Source organism: Belonocnema kinseyi, chromosome 3 (assembly GCF_010883055.1).
Source record: "Belonocnema kinseyi isolate 2016_QV_RU_SX_M_011 chromosome 3, B_treatae_v1, whole genome shotgun sequence".
NCBI classification, from domain to species: domain Eukaryota; kingdom Metazoa; phylum Arthropoda; class Insecta; order Hymenoptera; family Cynipidae; genus Belonocnema; species Belonocnema kinseyi.
Window position 1 is genome coordinate 49687644 of NC_046659.1, and position 24726 is coordinate 49712369.

General features: G+C 31.6%; 2 protein-coding genes across 3 annotated transcripts in view; one reads left to right on the forward strand and one right to left on the reverse strand.

The window, feature by feature from the left end:
• LOC117170307 (short-chain specific acyl-CoA dehydrogenase, mitochondrial) overlaps nt 1-9723 on the forward strand; it is a 19891-nt gene extending 10168 nt beyond the window's left edge. For both annotated transcript variants that reach the window (XM_033356988.1, XM_033356989.1), the window contains 2 exons: nt 5668-5891; nt 9372-9723. In XM_033356988.1, coding sequence (XP_033212879.1) covers nt 5668-5891; nt 9372-9581 — 434 coding nt within the window. In that variant the 3' untranslated portion in view covers nt 9582-9723. The remainder of the gene's footprint in view (nt 1-5667; nt 5892-9371) is intronic.
• A 594-nt stretch (nt 9724-10317) lies between these two features.
• Nucleotides 10318-23478, reverse strand: LOC117170308 (phosphatidylinositol transfer protein alpha isoform). Its single transcript, XM_033356990.1, has 6 exons — nt 23143-23478; nt 22656-22686; nt 20209-20472; nt 20054-20131; nt 17069-17449; nt 10318-11477 (listed from the first exon to the last, which is right to left on the reverse strand). Exons 1-6 carry the CDS (start codon nt 23157-23159, stop codon nt 11433-11435), a joined length of 816 nt encoding a protein of 271 aa, XP_033212881.1. The 5' UTR covers nt 23160-23478; the 3' UTR covers nt 10318-11432.
• Nucleotides 23479-24726: the final 1248 nt, after the last annotated feature.

A 24726-nucleotide genomic window follows, 5' to 3' on the forward strand; every position in this document is an offset into this window, starting at 1 on the left:
CCAAAAAAACGCATGCATAAACTGATCAAGAAGATTTAATTGGCAAGACAGAATGCGTCCCGTTTTCAGTGTGTGATTGAGTACATAACATTTGGTAAACCATTCACGCAAAGATTTCGAAAATTCACCTAAGAACTGAGGACTAATAATCACACACTGAAAAAGTCAAAGCTGCTGAAAACAGCAGCATTTTGTTGACAAACTGCGAGTGCTGTTTGATACAAGGAGGAGAATATAGAAGAGGGAGAGATGGGTCAGGAAGAATCAGCAGTTTTTCGCTAAACCATCGCCTCTCTTCAGCGATCTCCCTGTTTCTGTCAAAATCCACCCAAGCCCAACAAGATAGAGACTTTTGGAAGAACCCGATAACTTGGAGTTATAAGAAGGCACTGAATATATCATCCACTTCAAGGAATTTTGCGACATCCTCATAACATCTGCGGAAAAACGTCCATCACTAACTGCCAAAGATGCGAAAAAAGCACGTAGGGGCACGAAGAACTGCTCCGCTGCAAGATCAGATAGTATCAAGAAATTCCGCATTAGCTGGTGTTAGGACGCACTATACTCCTACCGCAAGAAGGCGACTCGGCCAACCCAGACAATTACAGGCCAATAACTTACTTAAACGCACTGATAGGCAGCAGCCTATCCTACCTATGATAGGTCACGAGTTATGGCCCCTCAAAGGTGGCCATTTTTGCCTGTTTTTACGGGGAAAAAAGTGGACTTTAGTTTTTTCCAAATAAATTCTGTCAAGATCAGTTTACGTTTATTGTGCCAGAGGATGAAATAGAGTCTATAGAAATCTGCGAATATCTAAAAAAAAAAGTTTTTTGGACGTATCATTTTGGGAATTGTAAGGTTTCAAAAATTTCATTTTTTTCCATTTTTGACTAAAAAAGAAGTTGTGTTTTTGGAAAATACCTCATTTCCTGTGTATTCCACCACAAAATTTGAACCGAATAAATGAAAGTGGAGCCAATTTGGCGTAAGATTAAAAAAAAGTGTCCTAGCCCAAATAGATCACGAGATATGACCTTGGAAAGTGCACTCTTCATGCATAGAGGCACCTGAGCGTACCGTAAATCAGAACTAGTGTCACATTTTGACATTTTTCTCCAAAATAAGTATATATGATTCATTTATCATGTATAATACGTCTTTTGAAAATGATCAATAAATAATTGTTTATAACAAAAGCTTTCTATCACTACTTATGATTACTTTTTGGCCATTTTTTAGCATTTGTATGGCAAAAAAGTAATCGTAATTGATTAAAAATGTGTAACATGTTTTTTGTCCATAAGCAAATATTTTTATTAATAATTTTTTATAACAAAATATTGCTATAACCACTGTTGTGTACTTTTTGGCTACTTTTGTGGCAAAAAAGTACTTATCATAAATTAAAAATGTGATATATATTTTTTATCGATAAACAAATCGGTTTTTCAATCATTGTTTATTATAAAATCTTGTCATAATCACTTTTGAATACTTTTGTAGCACGAAAGCTTACAATTAATAAAAAATGTGATATACATATATATTTTTTATCAATAAACAAATAGTTTTTTGTAATTGTTTAATATCTTTTAATGAATACTTTTTCTGCATTCTATTCCGTACTTACCTCCAAGGCGCTTGTAATTCGCAGTGATTTCTGTAAATTGTACATAATTTGCTGTGACCATTTTTTGGCATTAAAAAGAATTAAGTAATTGATTAGTTGAAAGTAATGACATATGAAATGTAATTCAATAATATAAAAAATTACAAATAAATTATTGATGAAAATGGTCACAGCATATTATGTACAATTTGAGGAAATCACTAAGATTTACAGCTGCCTTGGAGGTAAGTATAAAATTGAATGCAGAAGAAGTATTTATAAGAAAAAATTGTTATAAACAATTATTAAAAAAACGAGTTGTTATCGATAAAAAAATATCACATTTTTAATCAATGATAAGTACTTTTTTGTCACAACAGTAATCAAAAAGTACTCACCAGTGGTTATAGGAATATTTTGTTACAAACAATTATTAATAAAAATATTTGCTCATGGATAAAATACATACTACACATTTTTAATCAATTACGATGATTTTTGCCACAAAAATGTAAAAAAATGGCCAAAAAGTAATCATAAGTAGTGATCGCAAGCTTTTTTCATAAACAATTATTTACTTATCTTTTTCAAAAGACGTATTATACATGATAAATGAATCATATATACTTATTTTGGAGAAAAATGTCGAAATGTGACACTAGTTCTGATTTACGGTACGCTCAGGTGCCTCTATGCATTAAGAGTACACTTTCCAAGGTCATATCTCGTGAACTATTTGGGTTAGGACACTTTTTTTTAATGTTACGCCAAATTGGCTCCACTTTCTTTTATTCTATACGAACTTTGTGGTGGGATCCACAGGAAATGAGGTATTTTCCAAAAACACAACTTCTTTTTTAATCAAAAATGCAACAAAAAAAAATGAAATTTTTGAAACCTTACAATTCCCAAAATAATGGTCTGAAAGTCTTTTTTTTTTAGATATACGCAGATTTTTGTAGACTCCATTTCATCCTATCGCACAATCATCGTAAACTGAACTTGACAGGATTTATTTGGAAAAAACTAAAGTCCACTTTTTTCTCGTAAGAACAGGGAAAAATGGCCAACTTTGAGATGTGTATAACTCATGACCTATCATAGGTAGGATATTGTTGTTTATTTTTGTAATTACTGCAAATTGAGTCTAGTTTCACTCACCTGGGAAACACTTTTCCGTGCAGTAATTATGTGCGAAGATACACAGTGGTATTTGAAACTTAGTGACTTTTCGCTGAAAATCCCAAAAATGGGAATTTTTCAATATATCATAACTCGGAACCAATAGAAGTTAGCGGATTATTTTTTGAACAAAATTTGTTAAAAATTTTGTTTCCTTTTTTTTCTGTTAGACATTTTGTTCTAAAATGCAATGGGAATTGTCCGTCCACGCAAAAGTAACTTTTATTATTTTTTAAAAAAAAAAACCGGTTTGGCAATTGATCTGTTCTAGTATTTTTTATATGTCAAAAAGGACCCCTTAACAAAACTTTTTCATTAAGAACATTGCAAGTAGGATTTTTTCTGGAATTTCATCATTATTTCGACCTAATATGCCTAGACTGAAAGATTGGTATGGGCATTGAATTGGACAAGTGTGCCAAGATTCATCTGAAGAAAGGAAAGATTATTGGCGTTCTTGATGACCATGAGTTTGTTGATATAAATGTTATTAGAAATCTTGACACTGGAGAGACCTATACATACCTTAGCGTGCCTGAAAGCCGCTTTAAGGACGTAACATCAGTGAAGGAGTCTCTTCGAGGCAGATACAAGTACCTTTTTCGGCAGATTCCATCTTTAAATCTGTCACCGTTGAACAAGGTATCTGCGACTATCATTCTTGCCCTCCCGGTTCTATTCTGCACGTTTGGAGTGGTTTAATGAACAAAGAACGAGCTTACGGCCCTTGATATCGCCACGCGTTGGATCATGCAAAAGCTTGCATATTTCTCATGTCTTCATAACCGAATTGTTCTAAGTATATCTTACATCGCTGCAAATAGCAGAGATCCTCTCGTAAAAATGGTAACAAAAATCCCACCAATAGCTAATTGACAAGAAAATGGATGGAAACTTCCAGAGAAATGTAGAAAATCAGTCCCTGTCGAAGGAGCAAACTTTTGTTTACCTCGTATTATCAGGACGTAATTCAGACATAGTGGTTTTCATTTTCACATGCCAGGATGGTATCATTTTCACTTTTGTATACCGTTACCGCATTTTATGTCAAGTAGTTCCCAGCGATAGGTGCAGAGCGTGCCATGTAAATTAAACGCGCTGCATACCTAGAACACATACTATTCGGGTGTCTTACGCGAAAACGACGTATCTCTACAGACATAATTCAGCCCTTAGAGTACTATATTACCATTTTTATCGCTCATACGGTGTTAGCCTCGATCTGTCAAATTTTCTGGAAGTACTATTTTTGGACAGCAGTCTTTATTGAACACTCAAGGCCTGACATAGTTCTCTGTTTTCAAACGGGGGAAGATTTAAAATTTTCGAAATCCTTGGCAAATTCAATTTGTATATTTAAAGATGTTTAATCTGTCCGAACAAAGATGCAGAATGGCAGTGCTTCATAAGTCAGACGACTAAGATCGGGAGATAAATAAAACGTAGTCATACGTTTTTCGAAATATAAGTGATTATTTATTTATTTTTAGATAAAGTTATTATTTCAAATAGTGAAAAAAACTGGTTTGTGTATTTGACATCATAAAAATATGATTATTGTCTTGGAATCGTAAACTGTCGAACCTCGACTTAGAAACATCAATTTGAGCTTTGTCCAATTTTGTTGTCAAACTTCGATAGATAAAGAAAAATAACTTAGTTTTGGATTGTGAATTGAAATAAAATTATTTATAAAAGTAAGCGTCTCTCTTCGCTCGCAGGTTTGAGCGCGCCTAGGGCGCGCGACGTTTGAATCTCGCGCTTCGCGCTCGGATATTTATTCTTTGCATTTAGAATGCTTGAAACAAACTTTATCAAAAAGATCTCTTTTAGATGGCAGAATTTACATGCGTCTTCATATTCTGAATTGTCTACTTAATTAAGTATAGTCAAAGATTAAGTTTCTCAAAGCTCTGTAGGCCTAGAGGTACACATTCTCATCGTGACACTCGCGCTGCGCGCTCGTTTTCCGACAGACATTTGTAAACAGGTTTTGTTGGAATCATAGAAATCATAGTTTTTCGCGATTATCTGGGTCAGTGTGCAAAATGTTCCAAACAAAAGTTGTAACTCCCATTAAGGTACACATTTTTTTCTGCGAGTGATAGTTTTCGAGAAAATGAGTGATACATCTGTGAGCTCTTTCTTTACTGTTTATTACCGTGACAATAGGCCAAAAATAGCGAAGAGAGACTGTACGTAACGTCAGCAACCAATGTCTACAACGTCTCTTTTCGCAGAAATAATGTTAATCAAACCCATACCCCTTTCTGACGTCTCATAAGTGGCAGAAAGGCAACCCTGCGATAGATTACAAATGGGAAGGCCAACACACTACATGTCACATAAATAATGTTGGTCAAACTCCTACCTCTTTCCAACGTCTCGTGGGGGATGGGAAACCACCCCTAAGACATTTTGAACATTTTGTCATAAATTCTAACTTCCTGACTATTTCTATCGAGAAACGTAACAAAAGTGGTCACAAATCCTCAAAAGTCCTGATTTTTTTAGCAGGGATGGAATTTGACTTGAAAATAGATAACAGAAATAACTTTATATATAAATACAGAGTCCGAAAATGTGAATCTTTGTTAGAAAGAGTTAAAAATAAGTACCTACAAAGATTTAAATTTGTCGGACTGTTGGTACGTTTACCCTATAAAGGCTAATTTATTCTGACACCCTAACCTGGACCTCTCTGCATGATTTGAAATGGAATCGATCTGTAGCAATTCATACTATTTTTGTAACGAATAATTTCTTTTTGAGAAAAAAATCGATTTAAAACATAAAGGATCCATCATTTAGCGTCTCAGTTTAAAATTTAAAAAATTGGTCAATAAATAAATCAGCAAATTTTTTTCTAGATTCTGGAAGGATTGGTATTGCTGGTCAAGCTTTGGGAATAGCTCAAGCTTCTCTAGACTGCGCAATGGAATACGCTTCCAAGCGAACTGCTTTTGGACAGCCTATTGTCAAGCTGCAGGCTATCCAGCAGAAATTAGCAGATATGGCTCTGAAGGTTGAAAGTTCGAGGCTACTCACGTGGAGAGCAGCTTACCTTAAAGATAATAATAAGCCTTATACCAAGGTTCGTATACAATTTCAGATTGTTCTAAGTTTTCAGTTGAAATGTGGTTACGTTACATTATTCAAATCCACGTCTTGTACAATTGTACATAAATGTATTTCTAATGAGGAATGGATTATTCTGCTTAGTTTGCAAACATTTTTCGCTTTCAAAAAAATTTTAAATTTCGAACTCCAAAGCTACACATTTTTCCATTTGAAGTAATCAAAAATAAACTGCAAATTAAAATACTCATAGTTGAAATATTCAGTTTTTAATTATTTAAAGTTGAAGCTAACGAGTTTTTGAATTAAAAAATATTATCTTCAAGTGCTCAATAATTTACATGTATAAATTGAAAATTAGGCACTAACACTTTTCAGTTGAACAATATTAAATGAAATGCAGACAGCAAAAATTAAAAATTTTAACTTTTATAAATTATAGAATTCAAAGATTCAAATCCAGTACTAAAAATATAAATCCACGTTATCATTGTCACTGTTCTAAATTGTTGAATCAATAAATATTAAACATTGAAAAATTACAATTTTGGAAACTGAACACTGCTTAAATTAGAAATTAAATTATTTTCATTTGAAACAATTTAAACATGATTGAAAAGCTTCAAAATTTTATTTCAAAATCTTAAAGTTGTTTGAAATTCTTCATTTTTCACATTTCTTATGAACTTTCAAATATCCTTTAAAATTAATGGGATTTTACAATTTAAAAAAACATTCTTGTGTGTAGAACAAAGTTTGAGCCATTTTATGTTTAGAAAAGATTCAAAATTATTTAAAATTGGAAATGATTTAAAATTATCTAAACGAGGTATATGAAACGTTAAATTTCGGCTATTCGTACCCAAATTTCCGTGGAAATAGCCGTAGCTTAATTCAAATAAAAATGTATATTTTTGTAGATTTCAAATAAAAAATTTAGAAGCTTTTTAATAATTGTAAAAGGCTTCAAAAGAATAAAAACATTTTCTTAAGATTCCTAGGAAAATAGAAAATGATTTCTCATGTTGGAAAATTATTTTAAGTGAATATTTTAAAAGGTTTTAAAAGGATTTCGAAAATTGTCATTAAAGAATCTGGAAGGTTTTATGGAATATTTTTAATTTTGCAGGACTGTCTAAAAATGTGAGGAAAATTTTAATTGATCTTAAAAGATATTTATTTAATTTTTCGTGCAATTTTTAGAAAATCCTTGACATTTTTAAAATTTTCTTTAAAATATTCCAGATTCTCTTTTGAGAATTTTGAAAATCTTTTAACATATTCTCTTAAAATAATTATTCAAAATGAACAATCATTTTCAATTTTCCTAGGAATCTTAAGAGAATATTTTATTTTTTGAAGCTTTTCGTAATTCTTAAAAAGCTTTTAAATTTTCTATTTGAAATCTGCAAAAATCTTCATTTTGATTTAACTCAGGCTGTGGCTATTTGTACCGAAATTTCGGTACAAATAATCGAATTTTCGAATTTTTTCGACAAATAATAAGTGTTAAGTTTTTATTTATACCTGAAGGTATTTTTATGCTCAAAATAGTTTATAAAGTTTTAATCGGGTAAATTAAAACACAAAGTTTTGACATTAAAATCTGGAAATTCTGAAATTTTGAACGGATTTATAATCGTTTTGTCAAGTCAGTCATTGTTTACTTTGTTATGCGTAAAGCGCAGACCCACCTAAAATATTATTTATTTATTAATATTTACAATTGATAAAATAAAAATGTTTTTGTATCCAAAATTGTCAACTTCAAACGCTTTTAGTTTTCAATTGTTTAAGTCTTCAAGACAGCGTTTTGAAATTCTTTAAATTAAATATGCGCGTTTTAAAATAAAAATTTTTAACGTCCAAAATTTTAAAATTAGGCTTGGTAAACTGAATTAAATCATAAATGAAAAAGATAGCAATTCAGCGATTTTTTTTTTTAATGTTAAAATCGAACTTGGGACAGATTTTTCTTCTAAAAATTTGTAAAATTTCGGATAAAAAAATAAATTCATTGTCATTACTTAGTCCAATAAAATTCTCGGTCCAGCGGCCACCCTGCTTTTTAATTTCAAGTTAATGCTGATCTTTTGTCCAATTTCAAATGCGTTAAATTAAACATTTTCACAGTTGGAATATTTTGAATAAAAAGTTTTATATTTCAGGATGGCCACTAACCTTGTAAGAAAAAGTTACTTATTTTCCCCGGTTCGCAATAATTTTTACCCAGTCATTAAAATACAATATGAAGGTGTTAAAGCATTCAAAGTATATATAGTCGGAGAGCTAGCTACATAAAAAAAAGCCTCGATTCGGTGCCCAAGATCAAAGCTCGAAAGTTGCAAGAAAAACATTAATACATCATCAAATGGCTACTCTGCCAGTCTGCAACTATTGCATTTGAAAATGGCAGTCGGTTTTCCACGGTGTAAAATCTGCAAAAAAATCAATGAGGTGGCCGCGTCAAATTTGTTTAAAAACATTCTTCAGTTTTCAAGTAAGAGCGGTGAAACAATGGCAGAAGCTTAGTCGTTTGGAAAACCCTTGGCAGAAGTAATTTAGTGGAAAATATCAACTTAATTATGAATTTCGCTAAACTTGCATGTTGAAGCTATCTTTATATATGCCATTACAATTATTTTCAAATTCTACCCCAATTGAAAAAAATCCTCGCGGTACGATTAAAACTCGCTGTAAAAGTCCAATGTTTTCTTGCGCATCCAGTTTTAAGCCAGTCGCTCAGTTTTCGCCAGCCAGCGTGAGGCGAGGTTGAGTCATTCTCTCTCTCTCTCTGGCTAGCAAAAAACGAGCGACCGAGTTTTTATCGTATTGTGATGATTTTTTGTTTTTTTTTTTAATTGGAGTAGAATTTGAAAATAATTGTAATGGTATATATAAAGATAGCTTCAACATGCAAGTTTAGCGAACAATCATGTATTCAAAATTAAGTTGGACTAATAGTAAGTTCTGAATTCATAAGCATTCGAAATAAAAAATTTCAAACTTAGTACTAATTTTGAGTTCAAACGTTGAATAATATTTATGAACAATTAGAATTTAAGTCTAAAAAGTTATACAATCTCTAAATGAGAATTACTTTTAAAAATGTCAATGATAATTTTAGGTTATGTCAAGTGATATTTGAACTGATTGAACGGATGTTTCAACTAGGCATTACGTAACAATTTCCGATAAAAATGACTCATTTTCAGTGTTCAAAACTGAATTTGTTTAATAGTTCCAGCGCCTTTCAGCTGATAAATTATTCAATCCTCAAGGCTTGCAGTTTAAAACTGTTCATCCTTAAAAACTGAAAGTAATTTAATTATTTGAGCAAGCATCGATCTTAATCATTTATTTGTACTTCTTTCGTATAAAATTGATTGAACTGTTTCCAATATTTCAACTCCGCCATATAAAAAAACATAGCTGATCAATGATTCAAACTCAATAATAACCATAAAAATTCAAAATTTCTTAAATTTTTCAATAGGAAGCTGCGATGGCGAAAGTCTCGTCCTCAGAGGCCGCAACATTCTGCTCCCATCAATGCATCCAAATTTTAGGCGGAATGGGCTACGTAAGCGATATGCCAGCAGAGCGTTATTATCGAGATGCCCGTATCACCGAAATTTACGAAGGAACCTCAGAAATACAGAGGCTCGTAATAGCCGGAAATCTGATAAAAGAATTGAATCTATAATTAACTGGAATTTTAGTAATCAATTTTAAAATGCAATAAGGCCATATTGACTCAACCCGAGAATGTTTAAAACTACTATATTTTTATTTGTGACACGATATTTTTCTATGCTATAAGGAAGAATAAATTTTATATGTTATTATCTTCTTGTTTTTATTAGCTTTTTCACCTCGTGAATCTCAATATATGTATATCTATATCTTTATGTATTACATACTTCAACACACACATGTAAATATATACATATATATATATATATATCCATGTGTGTTCCTGGGAGTTCACTATCAGCCCTTTGGCAGCGCTACAGGATGGCGACTGCATTACCACCCTGTTTAACATGAGGAACAACTAATCGCTAACTATCGTAATTCTTTAGGACAAAAGTAGTCATAGTTGTTATCACATACAATGAAATTCAACCGCCCGAAATTCAGCCACGTATTGATCTAGTCAACATTTGTAATTCTACCCTCATATCGACGTGATGAATTTACAACTAAAAAACAAATCAGAATCTCGCCACGCAAAAATAAAATATTCTAGTACTTTATATATTTGTAGAAGGCGCGCGCGCCTTTACTTTGTGCACATGACGAACAAATAATGCTCTGTAAAAGACGAGTTAAGATGAAGCCTCTTTTAATTTGCGATCGTTTTCCCTGCTTACGACGTACGTTTGGAGCACAAAGCGGTTTTGTTTTCTGGGCACAGAACTTAACTATAAAGAACAAAATGCAGAGATGTAAAGATTTAATACATTAGATTACACAATATTATTTTAAACGTGAAACTTCCACTTGAATTTCATTGTACGATTCTTTTATATACAATAGTACACCCTTAAGTCATTCACTCCTGTCAACAAAATTGAAATAGCCTAACTTCCTTTCTACATTCATGTATGTATATGTTACCACTTCACTTGCTTAACACAGAGTAATAATTAATATCTGTAATTGGCATTGAACATCTGAGATATTTTTCTTGTCGAAGTCTAGCGCAAAAATCTACCCTTCTTAAATGACGAAACTCTCTTAAATGCAAAAACTCGTGTTTTAGACTGCAGTTAATTAAAATAAAGGTAAGACTGCGTCGAAGCAATTATAAGTTCCTTCATAATATAAGTTCGAAATCACAAGGGGCTCTTATTACAATCGATAAATTACTCCTAACGTCTGTGAACGTAATTGCACAAACGCTGTGATGTACAAGCATGTATACTGTAAATTAATTATTTTCTCACTAGGTTGCTACTTCGAAAGGAAAATAAGTGCTTCATTGACTGCTTAGTTTCTTCGATTTATAACTTTATAACCGACTCCTACTTTTAATACTACTACTATTAACCACTACTACTATTGTTATTATTATTATACCTTAACACTTTCAGAGTTAAAACAGTAGTTTTACGGCTTATATCACGACTATTTCATAATTTTTTGTTTGCCTCTGTTTTTAAATCACTCATTCAACAAACATTAATAGCTATTATCATTCAACTACTACTCTATCAATTGTTAATAATCAATTACCTATACTGAATTTTGTCGAGCCTTTGCGTATCATTACAGCCGAAATTTCTCGACTTCTCACTTTAATAATAATAATATAATAAAGTTACTATTTGACTGTAGGTACATTTATCTAAAACGCTTGTAAAGGTAAATAAATTAAAATAGTAAGTAATACAGTAGACACTGAATCGAGACAGATAAATTCTTGAAAGTATCCCTCCCGATCGAGCTGGATCGCAAATGGCATTGAAATTATGTACGTGTATTTAATATTTGTGTTTCTTTTTTTAGAAGAAAATTGGTTTAGCCTTATAAATCGGTACCTATCAAAGTCTCAATCCTCGGCGCGCATGCCTCGCACCTCTCCTTGGTGTCGTTGCTGCAAATAGAAAAAAATCATTAAACTCTTTGTAACACATATTGACAAAATATTTTATTTACTAGGTTTCTACCAGTGTTTGACAGTAATGCGTTATCGGGAACGACACATTTTTAGTAGCGGCAACACGATAATTATTTTTAAAAGTAACGATAATAACGTTAAAGCGCTACAATTTTCGAGTAAGGACCACATGAAATATCGTCCGTTACTTTATACAATTTTTAACAGTATTGTTACTACATTATAAAAGTCATGATGAACAATCGGATGAGACATTTTTTTCATTTCTTTCTAATAATAATAATAATAATAATAATAATAATAATAATAATAATAATAGTATCTCTATTGTGATCTTAAATCTTGGACGCGCTAGTGTCGCGAACTCGTGAAACCAGGTAGAATTTCCAAATTACAAATTAAATTTGGTGTAAAAACCATTTTACCGTTATTTTTACTAGATTCAAACGATAAGTAAATACAAAAAATAAAGATTTATCGTAAACAAGTGAACCATATAGAATTTCCATCGTACTCAGTAAAAAAACACTTTTCCTGTTGAAACTTTTTTTGCCAAGATAATAATTTTATTTTAATAAGTTTCAAAACACCATAAGCTATTGGGAATGGTGGTCTATCATTTCGCCACCTGGTGCCGAAAACTGGAACTAGAAAGTGTAGGTATAATTTTAAAGACGTATTTTAATTTTTGCACAAAAGTGTTCTACTCTTGTTTTGTGAGGTATAAAACAATAATTGCATATTAAAAACAAATCTTCATCAAAAACAAATAGTTTTAGATAGAATTTCCATCTTATGCAGGGAAAAAAAAACACTTTTTGTCAAATAGTTAAAAAAAAAATTGCACTATTTCATCTAAGCCTTAAGGCATTATAAGCTTAAATAAACTTTAATTAATGTATGTGACGACAAATTTGATCTATTTTATAGAAAGAATACGAATAATAGACGATTGTAATTTAAATACCATTTCTAACCTAACTTTTGGATCAGATTTTTAAATAGTAAATTTTTCATGTATAAATTAATAAAAATTTACTATGAGTTCATTTTTACTTCAAAATAAGTTCATTTAAGTTTTTAATATTTTGAAAATCACAAAAAAGAGAACAGTGTTCTTTTTTAGAAAAATACTTCTTTCGAAATATGTATTTTTTCACTGTCTAACATGTTCGTATGTTTGTGACCAGGTGGCGTATCGCAGTTTAACCACTCCCAATAATGAACTTTAGTTAACGCATATAGCAAAATATTTTATTGAAAATATGCAAAAAATATTAATTATAGACGATCAGAAATGAAATACGAATTATAACCCAACTTTTAAGTGAGAATTTTTTACACAGTATATATTTCATGTATAAATTGATAAAAATGTATTTAAGTTTGTTTTTATGTTAAGATAAGTTAATTGAAACTTATAATGTGTTCAGACTAATATAAGATACTAAAATTTTTTTTTGTACTAAAACAGTTTTATCATCAAATGTGTTTTTTCACTCTATACGATGAAAAATCCACATGTAGCACCTGTAACACTTGGTTTCCGATCAATCTTAATTGTTTTCATTCACTAATCGTTTTAAACTGTGGAAAGTAATAAAAAAATTGTTATTAGACCCAAATTAAAATGCATGTTAAAACCTCAGGCGTATTGCAGCGCAGCGGATCCCATTATACTGGACTAACATCAAAACCTTTTCTTAGCAACACCCAACTCGAGAATGAGGTCAGTCATGATGCATACATAAAAAAAATAAAAATTTTCTTAAAAATTCTCTTTAAAAAATTAAACACGAAGGCTGAAAAAAACACTGTACGAGACCGGAAATTTGGTGAAAGTGTAAAAGGAGTACTAAATAAAGTTCCCGGATGGTTGCTGCAAAAATAGCAAATGATACACGTGTTTGCAGGCAATTGCTACTCGTGTGATTGCAGCATTTGCCTTCAGCTCTTGGAACTCATCTAACTTTTTTTAACCTCCGTTCCATACTGCAAATTTTACACTAGCCGGCAATCGCCTCTTTTGCGCAGTGTATCACAAATATATATTTTCTAATGCAAATAAGCGTGGAGTGACAATAAAATAAATCTCGAACTAAAAATTCGACTATCTTCTGACACCCATAAAGATTGACATTTTTTGATTAAGGATTATTTAAATTAGAAGAATATTAAATTCAATTGCTGAAAAAAATTGGTTAAAAATTATGATTATTTGAATGTCTCAAAAAAATCTATTTAAAATCTTTTTTTCGATTTAAATTTAGAAAATTACAAGTCGATAGTACTTAGAAATTAGTAAAAATGGACAAATCGAGAAAATAAGTAATTTAAAAAACGTTTTCAGAACCTTTAATTAACGATTTTTAATCGTTTGATCAATGTTCACTAAAGAAACAAGTGAACATTAAAAAATGGTTCGTTTCAGTTATATACATAAAATGATAGGTAATTTAAATAAAAAATATTTGTTTCGTTTTTATTCTGCTTATTTGCAATAAAAAAGTACAAAAAAATATGTAATCTTGTCCGAAGACAAGATACAAAATTTATTTTTTCGTACATGCCATATTTAGTAATTCAATTATTTCCCGACATAGTATGATCCATTCTTATTGTATGTGCGTATTCCAGAAAATATTTTTTTCATGTTTTTAAAATTTGAAGAAAAAAAAGATTTTATGAAAAACCCCAACTTTCTTATTCTTCCTAATGTTTTTGAAAAGTTTCTGCTAATAGAAAAAAGGCATTCTGTCAGACTTATGTGGACTAAACCATTTTTTAGGTCGGAAGAATTGGTTTCCTACAAATTTCATTTTTGAAATTTTCTCGTAAACGATGCAAGATACCGCTGAAGAGCAAGCGATATTTGTCACAGAACTTTTATATACGTGCAGACTTGTGTCTCAAAAGTTTTTCTTATCGATCGTTTATTTGCGAGAAAAATGAGAAAATTCGATTTCATAACCAAAAAATTCTCCTGACCACAAAAGTTATTTAGCTCGCATAAAACTTACAAGATGTCTGCCGCACAAATGTACAAATAGTGACGCCAAGTTAGCTTATTTTTTGGACATCCCAAGCGACCTGGGGAAATAATATCAAAATAAGTTATAGGTAATAAATGACTCGTAATTGAAGACCAAAATGAGTATCGCTTTTCGTTTTTTTTTTAATTTCAAAATATTATCCCTATATAGGGGTTCAGAAGACCCAAATAAATTAAAAAATAGAAAATACCACTAATTATAAAATCATTTTTTACATCAACCCAGCATCGACCAAGAAAATACGTGATTTTACTTTTATAAGGTTTATTTTATAGAAAAATCACAATGAAAAATGATTTTATAATTAGTGGTATTTGACACTTTTTAATTGTTTTGCAGCCTTCTCAACCCCTAAATAGGGGTATTTAAAAAAAATTAAAACGAAAAGCGATGCTCACTTTGGTTTTCGATTACGAGTAATTTGATACCTGTTACATATTTTTGCCCAAGGTCGCTAGCGACGTCCAAAAAATAGGCTAAAAGGGAGCCTATTTTGGCGTCACTCCTTAAAACAGAACATGGTCCCTAGGTGCCTTACATTGATCAATACAGGACTTTCTGGCTAAGCTTCAGATGTTATGACTCTCGATTTACCCTGAACTCTCCCAAGTTAACAGTTAAACCGAGATTTCAGTGAAATTGGAAAAAATACAAGAGTTAAAAAAAAAAAGAAAATCGACTTTTAATGTTTTCAGAAAAAGCAGTGCTATTTAGTTAATTGTCAATTCTATTTTAAAATTATGTATAAACTATTCAATAATAGAAAAAAAAAAACAGTAGCGATAACGTTAACCCATTACTTTTGACTGGTACCGAGTCAAACACTGGTTAGTACTGAAGGGTTGATCAGAGAGATTTTAAAGATTCGAAAAGAATTCCAATGATTTTAAAACATTTCAAGCCTGGTTAGCCCATCGCTTACGACAGAATTATGCTTTAAAAAATCAAGTAGTTTTCCAAGTTTCTTCCAGAACAATATTTATTCAAATCTAACTTTAATTTAAATTATTATGAGAATTCACACCGTTAATCAATCTAAGGCTTTCCAATTGCAGTTTTATTTCCAATTTTAGAGATGTAATATTTAAATTATCTTCAGGTCTAATTCAGTTCAAACCAGACAGGCTGTGCACGCTAAAAATAGCGGCCCTTTTACTGAAAGTCTTTAAACTCATTTTTCTCTAAAAGCCCATCATTTTATTTTTTCTTGATTTTTTTTTATACAATTCTAATATGAAGCATTTAACAACAAAAAATCTTGTTAACTTGAAAACTTCTGAAAAAAGTTTCTAAGAACTTTTCTCTATCGTTTTTTTCGAAATTTTCGCTAAAACATGAAGAAAGTTGGCTGGCTATGGCAATTGTACACAAAAATTCAAATAAAGACATTCGAATTTCGATGCGACTTCATTAAAAAATCTTCGTAGGTTGAATTTTTTTAATTCGAAGAATTTATGTAAAATTAAATGCGCCTAAATTTGAGAGTATTTCCTTTTAAATGGCATATATAATTGAAAGCCATAAAATACCTTCAATTTCTAAAATTCAAATCTGAATTCTAATGTAGCCAAATGTAAAAATAAATTATATGCGACGTTCCGCAAGAAACGGACACGCTTTGTCACTTGTCATTGCAGGTCCAGAACGAATTTTTCATATAGAAAAACGAGGCACCTGGACACGTTTGAAGTTAAAATTCTGAAAAAGCGTTCGTCGAGAAGAACGCATTTAAAGTTGGCGAGTGCCATAAGCACATGGGTTTTACTTTGTCTATAAACATCGAATGTGTCCACTACAGGAACTTAAGTATAATGTCACCAGATAGAGCATAATCTATCAATTTCCATCGAAAACAAAAAATCGATATTTTTTACCCAAGTTCGACTGATTGGAAACCTGTAAATCTATATTTCAACCCGACTATTGTATAAAATTTTAGGTATCGAGGAATAAGAGAAAAAAATTGAATTATTCTATCAAAAATTAAAATATGCTAAGTAAATGCGTATTTCAGAAAGAAAAATGGTTTTATTAATAAGTATTATTTCCAGTAAAAATTGCATGTACTTTTATTTTATAACACTTTCGAAACTGATGGTATATTTTGTACGGAAAATAATTTTGACAACTGCACAATACAATATGTTTTTAATGAAAATTAGTATCAAAATGATTTAGAAAAATGTAATACGATGCAGTCGTAAAGAATTTTGAAACCGAGAAAATGAGCCTTCATTAGTTAAATAAGATTTTTTTTACATATATTCGTAAGAAAGTGAAAGAATGTTAACTTTCGAAATTATGTTTAATTATAAAATTTTGTGTTTGAATGTTCAATTTCACCAATAAAATAGCAACCATTTGTTCTAAGATACACAATCACTAAGAACACTATTCTTTAAAAATAGAATTCAACAATTCTCTAAGAATCCTCTGATATTTCGTTCAGATAACATTTTAAAAATCCAATCGCCTCTTTGAATAAATTAGACCAAGAAATACATAAAAATTTACCCTGTCCAATTCCTCTTTCGTATTCTCCTCGATTGCTCTAATATCCTCCATCGTAAGACCGTACCAGCGATCAATCCAGCAAAACACCTGTCTATGGAAATTGGTAAATAAGCGCCTTTCGGATTTCTGAATGAAGTTTTCCACTCGCGTCTGCAGGCCAAACCATTTGAACTCACAGGTAACAAGTTTATAGCAGGTCATCACTGGCTGTACATTATTTTTCCAATCCTTAGTATTAAGAGGACCTCTTCCCGTTTTCAGGGACTTAAACTTCGTTGGATCCTCGTCTTCTTTATAATCCGAACTAGCGATCGGATCATTTGCTATGTCTATATTTACCACATCTCTAACCTTGAGCTTATCTGGAGGTAGTTCGTGCACCTGTAATATCCAACAAAATTTATTCTATTAACCACTTAGCCTGAAAGATTTATTTGTGCCGGTTTCTGTCAGTGTTAACAATATCATTTTTTTGCAATTCAACTTTTATAATATATTATGGAAAGTGTAGAACACTGGAGGTTGGAGCTTTGGTGTGAAGATGTAAATCTTCAATAGCCATGCAACTCCAATGGTGTTATCTATTTTTGAAATAAACTTTATAATCATAATTTCGCTTCAGAATAAAAAAAAAGACTGAAGCAGAAGATAATATAATCCAACAATTTTATGTTAGGCTAGGATTTAAACGATACATTAAACATTAAATGAAAACCGTCTTCGCTTCTCGGCGGCGTGACGTTAGCCTTTAGTAGGGGAGAGTGGGGCACTTGTCAAGTTGATTATTCATATTTTTTCTATTCACTTTTTTTAAAGCTGAAATGTGATTCTGCAATTCCAAGTATTGCCTACGTGTTGGCACCTTTCAGTTTGGCCATCTTGAACAAGCATGTTATTATCGCTATTAATGGAAAAAGTGCAGTTTGTTTCACTATACCCCATGTGTGGGGCACAGTGGGATAATCTGTGGGATTACAGATTCTGTAACGATTCTTGGATATAAAGAGTTCTAACGTTAGTTTTTTTACGTTTGCGGTTAATGTTAATGTGTGTTGCATAAACTGTAGATTACACTATGTGGATGTGTGAAATGGATGAATTAATAATATGTTTAGAATCGAGAATAACCTTGAAAAATTAAAACTTCTACCTGGATTAGTTCAGAATTTTAAAAAATCAATTGCAAAATATTTGACAAAAAAATAGCAAGGAATTGTTGAAAAAGTCAAACAATGAAATGGATTTACAACAAGGTCTATTTTCGTTGCCGATTAAAATGAATTCTTTTTCGAATAATTCTTCCAAACAATATTAATCTCATTTTTTGAGGTATAGCCTGAAAATTGATTTAAAATTCATGCACACGACTTGTCCCACTGTACCCCACTGGCATTCTTCTAGATAACATCCCTTGCTTTACTATTATTTGCAATAAAAATGTCTGAATTGTGCTGAAATGTGTTACTTATGGATCAAGTAATGTGCCATACTTACTTTAGTTAGCTAACTACTTTTGAGGAAACCTCAGAACAAATAATATGTCGGTTAAAAATTTTACTTTTGAGAAATTTTCAGTTGAGAAATAAGGTCTCTCTATACCTAACCGACGACTGAAATGTCAAAAATGTTGAATCACATTATCATATTTTAAATGGTACTGCCCTACTGTGTCCCACTCTCCCCTACTTCTTTGATATACGAATCACAAGTTATCAAAATAATAATTAGAAACAAAATGTCAGATCTTTTTTTAAAGGTTCCGAGTTCATTGTGTACTGATCTCAATTCGGATTTCAAAATTTAACTCTTCAAATCTTGACACTATGTTCCTAAATCAATTTGGTTCAATTAATACATATCAACTTTGTATCTCAGAACACGTCGACGCGCCGAATTTGAATCAGTAGCAGCGTAACTGTCTAATTAAAATGCATCCACTGTCAACAGTAACCTTTCCTCAAAGTCGAATATTTAAATTAAGGAAGTTAAAAATATGTTTCATAAGCTTAGCTAGTCTTCACGAATAGTTCTTCCCTTTTACAGCTTCCCGAATTTTTCCGAACGACTAGTCACAACCTTAAATTAAATTCATGCACTTTTCTCAAGTTGTGCAACGTAAAATGCTTCATAATATAATTAATATTACGACTTTCCTGAGGTTGTGTGTTTGGATGTTTTTCTTTTCCGTTCTGAATATTCTAAATAAAAAACCGCGCAAACAAGAAACGCAACACCTGCATTGGAACATTGCAAAAAAATGGTGACATTTGGACTGTGGCATTTTTGTCATGGAACACTCAAAACCAGCTAAGGCATTTTTTTCACTATTTCACGTCCAAACAAGAACGAAAATTCTAATTTTAGAGTTTAGGAATAATATAAATAATGTGGATTTTAAGAATGAAAATGATGTTTACTGTATTTTCTGTTAATACAAACAAATTCGAAATAGATTGCAGCTGAGAATAATGATTGAACTAGTTTTAGAACAGTTTTAACACCAACTTATTTTTAGGATACTATATAGTAAATTGCCACAATGCAAAGGGTTTAGTTTAAAAATAGTAAACTCGAAATGCCATCGTTTCTTAATGAACATTTACTGCCTTACCCTAAATGTGGAGTAATCGTAAAAAAGAAACGTTTAAAATACTAAAAAATTGTTTTTCGCGGTTTATTTATCAGCATATCCACATATTCACCTTTTTTATTTCATTAAAACCCATCAGAAAAGTGTCACCTCATTCGGTAACACCAAAATCATTCGATGCACATTTTTCTACATTATTTAAGTTACGTACAATGAACATTATTGTGCTTATGTAAAAACTCACCCGGGAATATAGTGAATGAGTAGTTTTAAAGTGATTTTGTTCGATTTATATCATAATATGTGACACCTAGTGGAAACAAAACTTCAAAAATAAACTTTTAGGCGTAATTTCTTATATGAACAGCAGAATATTCTCTGCATTGTAAACTTACATTGTGCTGGTTGCCGGTGTCAGCAATGTGGAATGATTCTATCATAATAATGAAATTATCTTTCATATATCCAGGATTCTGCAAAAATAAAACGTCATACAATAATCGTGGCAATTAAAAATAGGGTTAGCGACTACAATAGATCAGTTACGTACAGTTATAACAGTTTTGCAATATGGATAAGCATTCCAGGCTTCCTCGTGTATTTCTAAAGAGTTCTTGGGAAGTAAGATACGAATGAAGCCAGGAACTTTGCTTGCTAAGTGATATATCTTGTAAGTATATTGCCCTGATGAATATTTTCCTCCAAGCAATGGGTAATCCTTAAATGGTTCATTTTTCTGCACCTCGATTCCTTCTCCTCCACCCGTATTGTTTTTACTAGCCTCCGCCACAGAGTATAACTGGGCAACTTGATACTGAAAGAAACAATTGAAAATTAAAGCTATAAGTATTTAAAAATTTAAAGCGGATTTAATAATTGTTAATGAAACCGTTCTAAAATTGAAATAAATTGTACATTTGAAGCAATACTCCGTAAAAAGTGAGCCATTTGAATTTAAACGATAGGAAGTCGATAAATTCAGAATTAAAACTTTAAAATTTTTTAAATAAAAGATTGGAAGCTTTTCAAAATGCAATTTAAAAAGTCGTAAATTTCAAACAAAAGGTTATATATTTTTATATACATTAGAAGCTTTTAAGCTTTTCTGACATTTAATTTTACAAGCTAACAAAATAGAGAAATTTTAAATAAAAGTATCAGAAATTGAAAAATTTCAAAAACAAAAAAATTCAAAAAATATTAAAGTGGTCGAAGCTAAAGAATCTAACAGTTTAAACACTTAACATTTAACAATTAATAAATTCGCCAGACTTAAAATAAAACGATTTTGGATTTAACGTGGTCAAATTGATATACTTACAAATTACACAATTAAAATCATTTTCCGAATATTATAATTTTCTTACAACAATTGCTGACACATTACAGATATTTATTTAGTTTATAATATAAAACCTAGAATTATATCACTGAAATCACACATATTCACTGCCAACGAAAAATATATCTGCAAGTTAATAAAAATATTTTTTATTTCATTTGATTCCTGCCAATCATATGTGGAATTTATTTTTGATGATGCATATTATATTCATGTAGAAGATTCTTTCAATTAAAATTTAATTCAATTATCGCTCACTGACTGTTGAATTATAAGCTCAACTGCTCAAAAGTTTAATTTAAATTTAGTTCATTCTCGAATATTACGTTAAACTTTCAGTTCATTTTAGATTTAAAACTAAAAATTTTTAACCAAGGATAATATTACTCAACTATAATGAAATAAGATTTATTAAATTTTGTAATTAAATTTGATTTCAGCTGCATTTACGTTATATTTGTTAGGCCAAAAGTTACTCATCAATTTAAACTGAATGCGATTTCGGGTTTACAGTGGAACCTATTGATTTTGATTGACATAGAATGCAGGTCATCGCTTCACATGAATTTGTGCAAGCTCCAAAAATATAATTTAACACTCTAAAATTAAAAATCAATTTTGATAAAAGCCGTTCGATGTATTACACAGATTTTAATGAGTGTGAATATTGCATTCATTTTATCAAAGTCATAATCAGCATTCAGGTATAATCCATTTATTGTACAACTTAAAAAAGTAGATTTTACTTTTTTGAGTTTTGACAAGGCGGCATCCCTACTTTGAACAATTTTTAACATTGGTCGCTGCCAATGCTCAAAATCCGTTACAAGTTGACAGAGATTGAAATTTCAAAGTCACAAACAGAAAAATTTAATTTGAAAAAAGACTAATACATACAGTTGCTCTACAATTCAATTAATACAACAAATCAATGTCGTCTCTTCTCAAAAATAAACTTTTTAAATTTAGAGACCTCCGCTTTTAAGGTAAAATAATTGAGAATTTCAAATTCTTATCAAGATAAATTTTGTTTTAAATTAAGAATAAGAGGTAAGATAATTGAAAAGGAGAACAAATGCTTCAGGAAGTCCGAATTCACTTTGAACCTATTTATTTTGATTGACATAGAACGCAGGTATTTTCATCTTTTCGCATTAAATATTGCAACTGCCAAAAATGGAATTAAAAAAAATGTAATCTTAATTCTAAAAGAAATATGGCATTCAGCTCTTGAATCTAAAATAAATGGAGAAAAAAAAATGTTTTCGTCTCAGTATTTGTAAACCATTTTTAAAAACTTGCAGAGAATAAAATTATACTTTCGATATCAGAGATAAGTCACAAGCGCGTGCTAATTTTTGAAATTAAAACGACATCCATCTGATAAATTTTCCCAAGCCCCCAACCTATTTTCGTGCTTCAAATTGCCATTTTTTTTTTTGCTTATTAGCTCTTACAAAATTAATAAACCCACAGACGACTGATTATACGTTATATCACAGACGAAAAGGAATGCTTAGATGCTTTCAGCGAGTTGCAATTCTGGAAAATCACGAGATATCATTTACCACGTAAAGCATGTAAATGGTTCAAAAAATTTGTACACAAGCAGATCTGAGATTAAAGAACGATTATATGCAGTTTGAATAACTCACCTCTTCTACGGTGAGGGGCAGGGTGACACGGCTGAAACAGAAAATTAGGAGGAAAAAATTCTTAATGAGAAAAAAAGAAAATTGTGAGCGATCTGTCAAAAGTAGAGATGACTGCAATGGTAGGTGGGTAGCCTTGAATCACTTTTTTGTAAGAATCACCAGAGAATTTCTGTACATAATGTGCCTGACGTACAAAACCGTGGCGGTTCGCAACGTGTTCAAGGCGACACGTATACGCATTGATTGGAGTAATGAAGGAAAAAATGGCCTTTTTGGGAAGCGGAATCGAATTTTTTTAATAGTTCTCCCCACCCTCGATGACGAACGAGGGTTGAGAAGACGTACCCCTCCCACAACCATACAAAGCCACCCACCGTTAAAGATCAGTAACGATACCCCTGATTTACCTTCAAATTTCCAAATAACAATCGCATATTGATTCTTATTGTCGGGAAATTCCACAAAACAAGAAAACAAAATTACTCACAATTCCTTGATGAGCATTTTAGTCAAAAGCCAGAAGAGCACATGGACTAGCGTATTCCAAGTTCGCTGGAGACACACACACCACCCTCACTTTCGCAGAACTGCTCGCTTGCCTTAAATATGTATCTAGTTATCTGCCTACACTTGGACGAACGCTCTGTTCTCAGTTCTCACTTCCCAAGCAACGAACGAAATACTGACACGAAACGTACTGTGCCACGGCTGCTAGAAGCCACCGTATCTACTATCTATGGTTGAGGCTGACTCATACACGTGTGCTTCCCCCTCAACTTCCTACTGACTGCAACTGGCAAGGCTGGCAAGTAACGCTAACGCTACACATTTCGTGACTTGCTTGCGTGCCGTGATGTTGCTTGCAGTTGCGACCATGATCTAAGAATACACGGTCTAGCCACACGCAACTAAAAAAAAGTTAACCAATAAGGAGCAACTCCACCACTTTTAACCATATTGGATAAGTGAGCGCGCGAGAATGAAGTATATTTGAAAGGAAGTAAATGCAATGAGCGAAGATTGTAAGTAAAAAATAAAGAAATTATATAGTTTATAAATAAATTAAATTAGTTTAAAAATAATGAAATTTTTGAGATGTGTAATCTAAAGTATAAACAAATATATAACATCTAACTTGTAATATAGAATAAATACTTAGAAATATGGATAGCATAACCTCTCAAGGCTCCTGAGGAATTGTACCTTTTAACGCGAATGAAAGAAGTATCATCCACCTATGGTAAGGAAAAAAAAGAATATTGTTTTCGGGCTGAACGCAGAAATAAATGAATGCAAAATATCGATATCATATCCTGTATTATGATAATATCCGTTTTTATATTTCGTATATACATAAGCACTAAATGAGAACAAAAGATCCCTCTCAGGATACACCACTACAATTTTCACAAAGTTAATCTTAACACGACGCGCTTTCACAAACGGATAGCGTCAGCAGTGTCCGCTTCTTGCACTTTATTTGAATATTGAGAACTTTCACAGGTATTGACATTGATTTACAATGTAGCCATAATTCATGATTTCAAATCTTTTGAGTGAAGACCGTGACGCTAACGGTTGCTATGGTAACCAAGATGGCTAAAAGTGATGGAGTGCGAATGGGGACGAAATTGGGGGAGCTGATGGCTAGACCGTGTATTCTTAGATCATGGTTGCGACCGTTGATCTAAGAATAAGTGGTCTAGCCATCAGCTCCCCCAAATTTCGTCCCCATTCGCACTCCACCACTTTTAGCCATCTTGGTTACCATAGCAACCGTTAGCGTCTCGGTCTTCACTCAAAAGATTTGAAATCATGAATTATGGTTATATTGTAAATCAATATCAATCCTGTGAAAGTTCTCAATATTCAAATAAGGTGCAAGAAGCGGACACTGCTGACGCTATCCCTTTGTGAAAGCGTGTCGTGTGAAGATTAACTTTGTGAAAATTGCAGTGGTGTTTCTATTGAAAATATACCATTGAAATCATTATTTCATATGAATATGTGACTTTGTGTACCCTGAGAGGGTTCTTTTGTTCTCATTTAGTGCTTATGTATATACGAAATA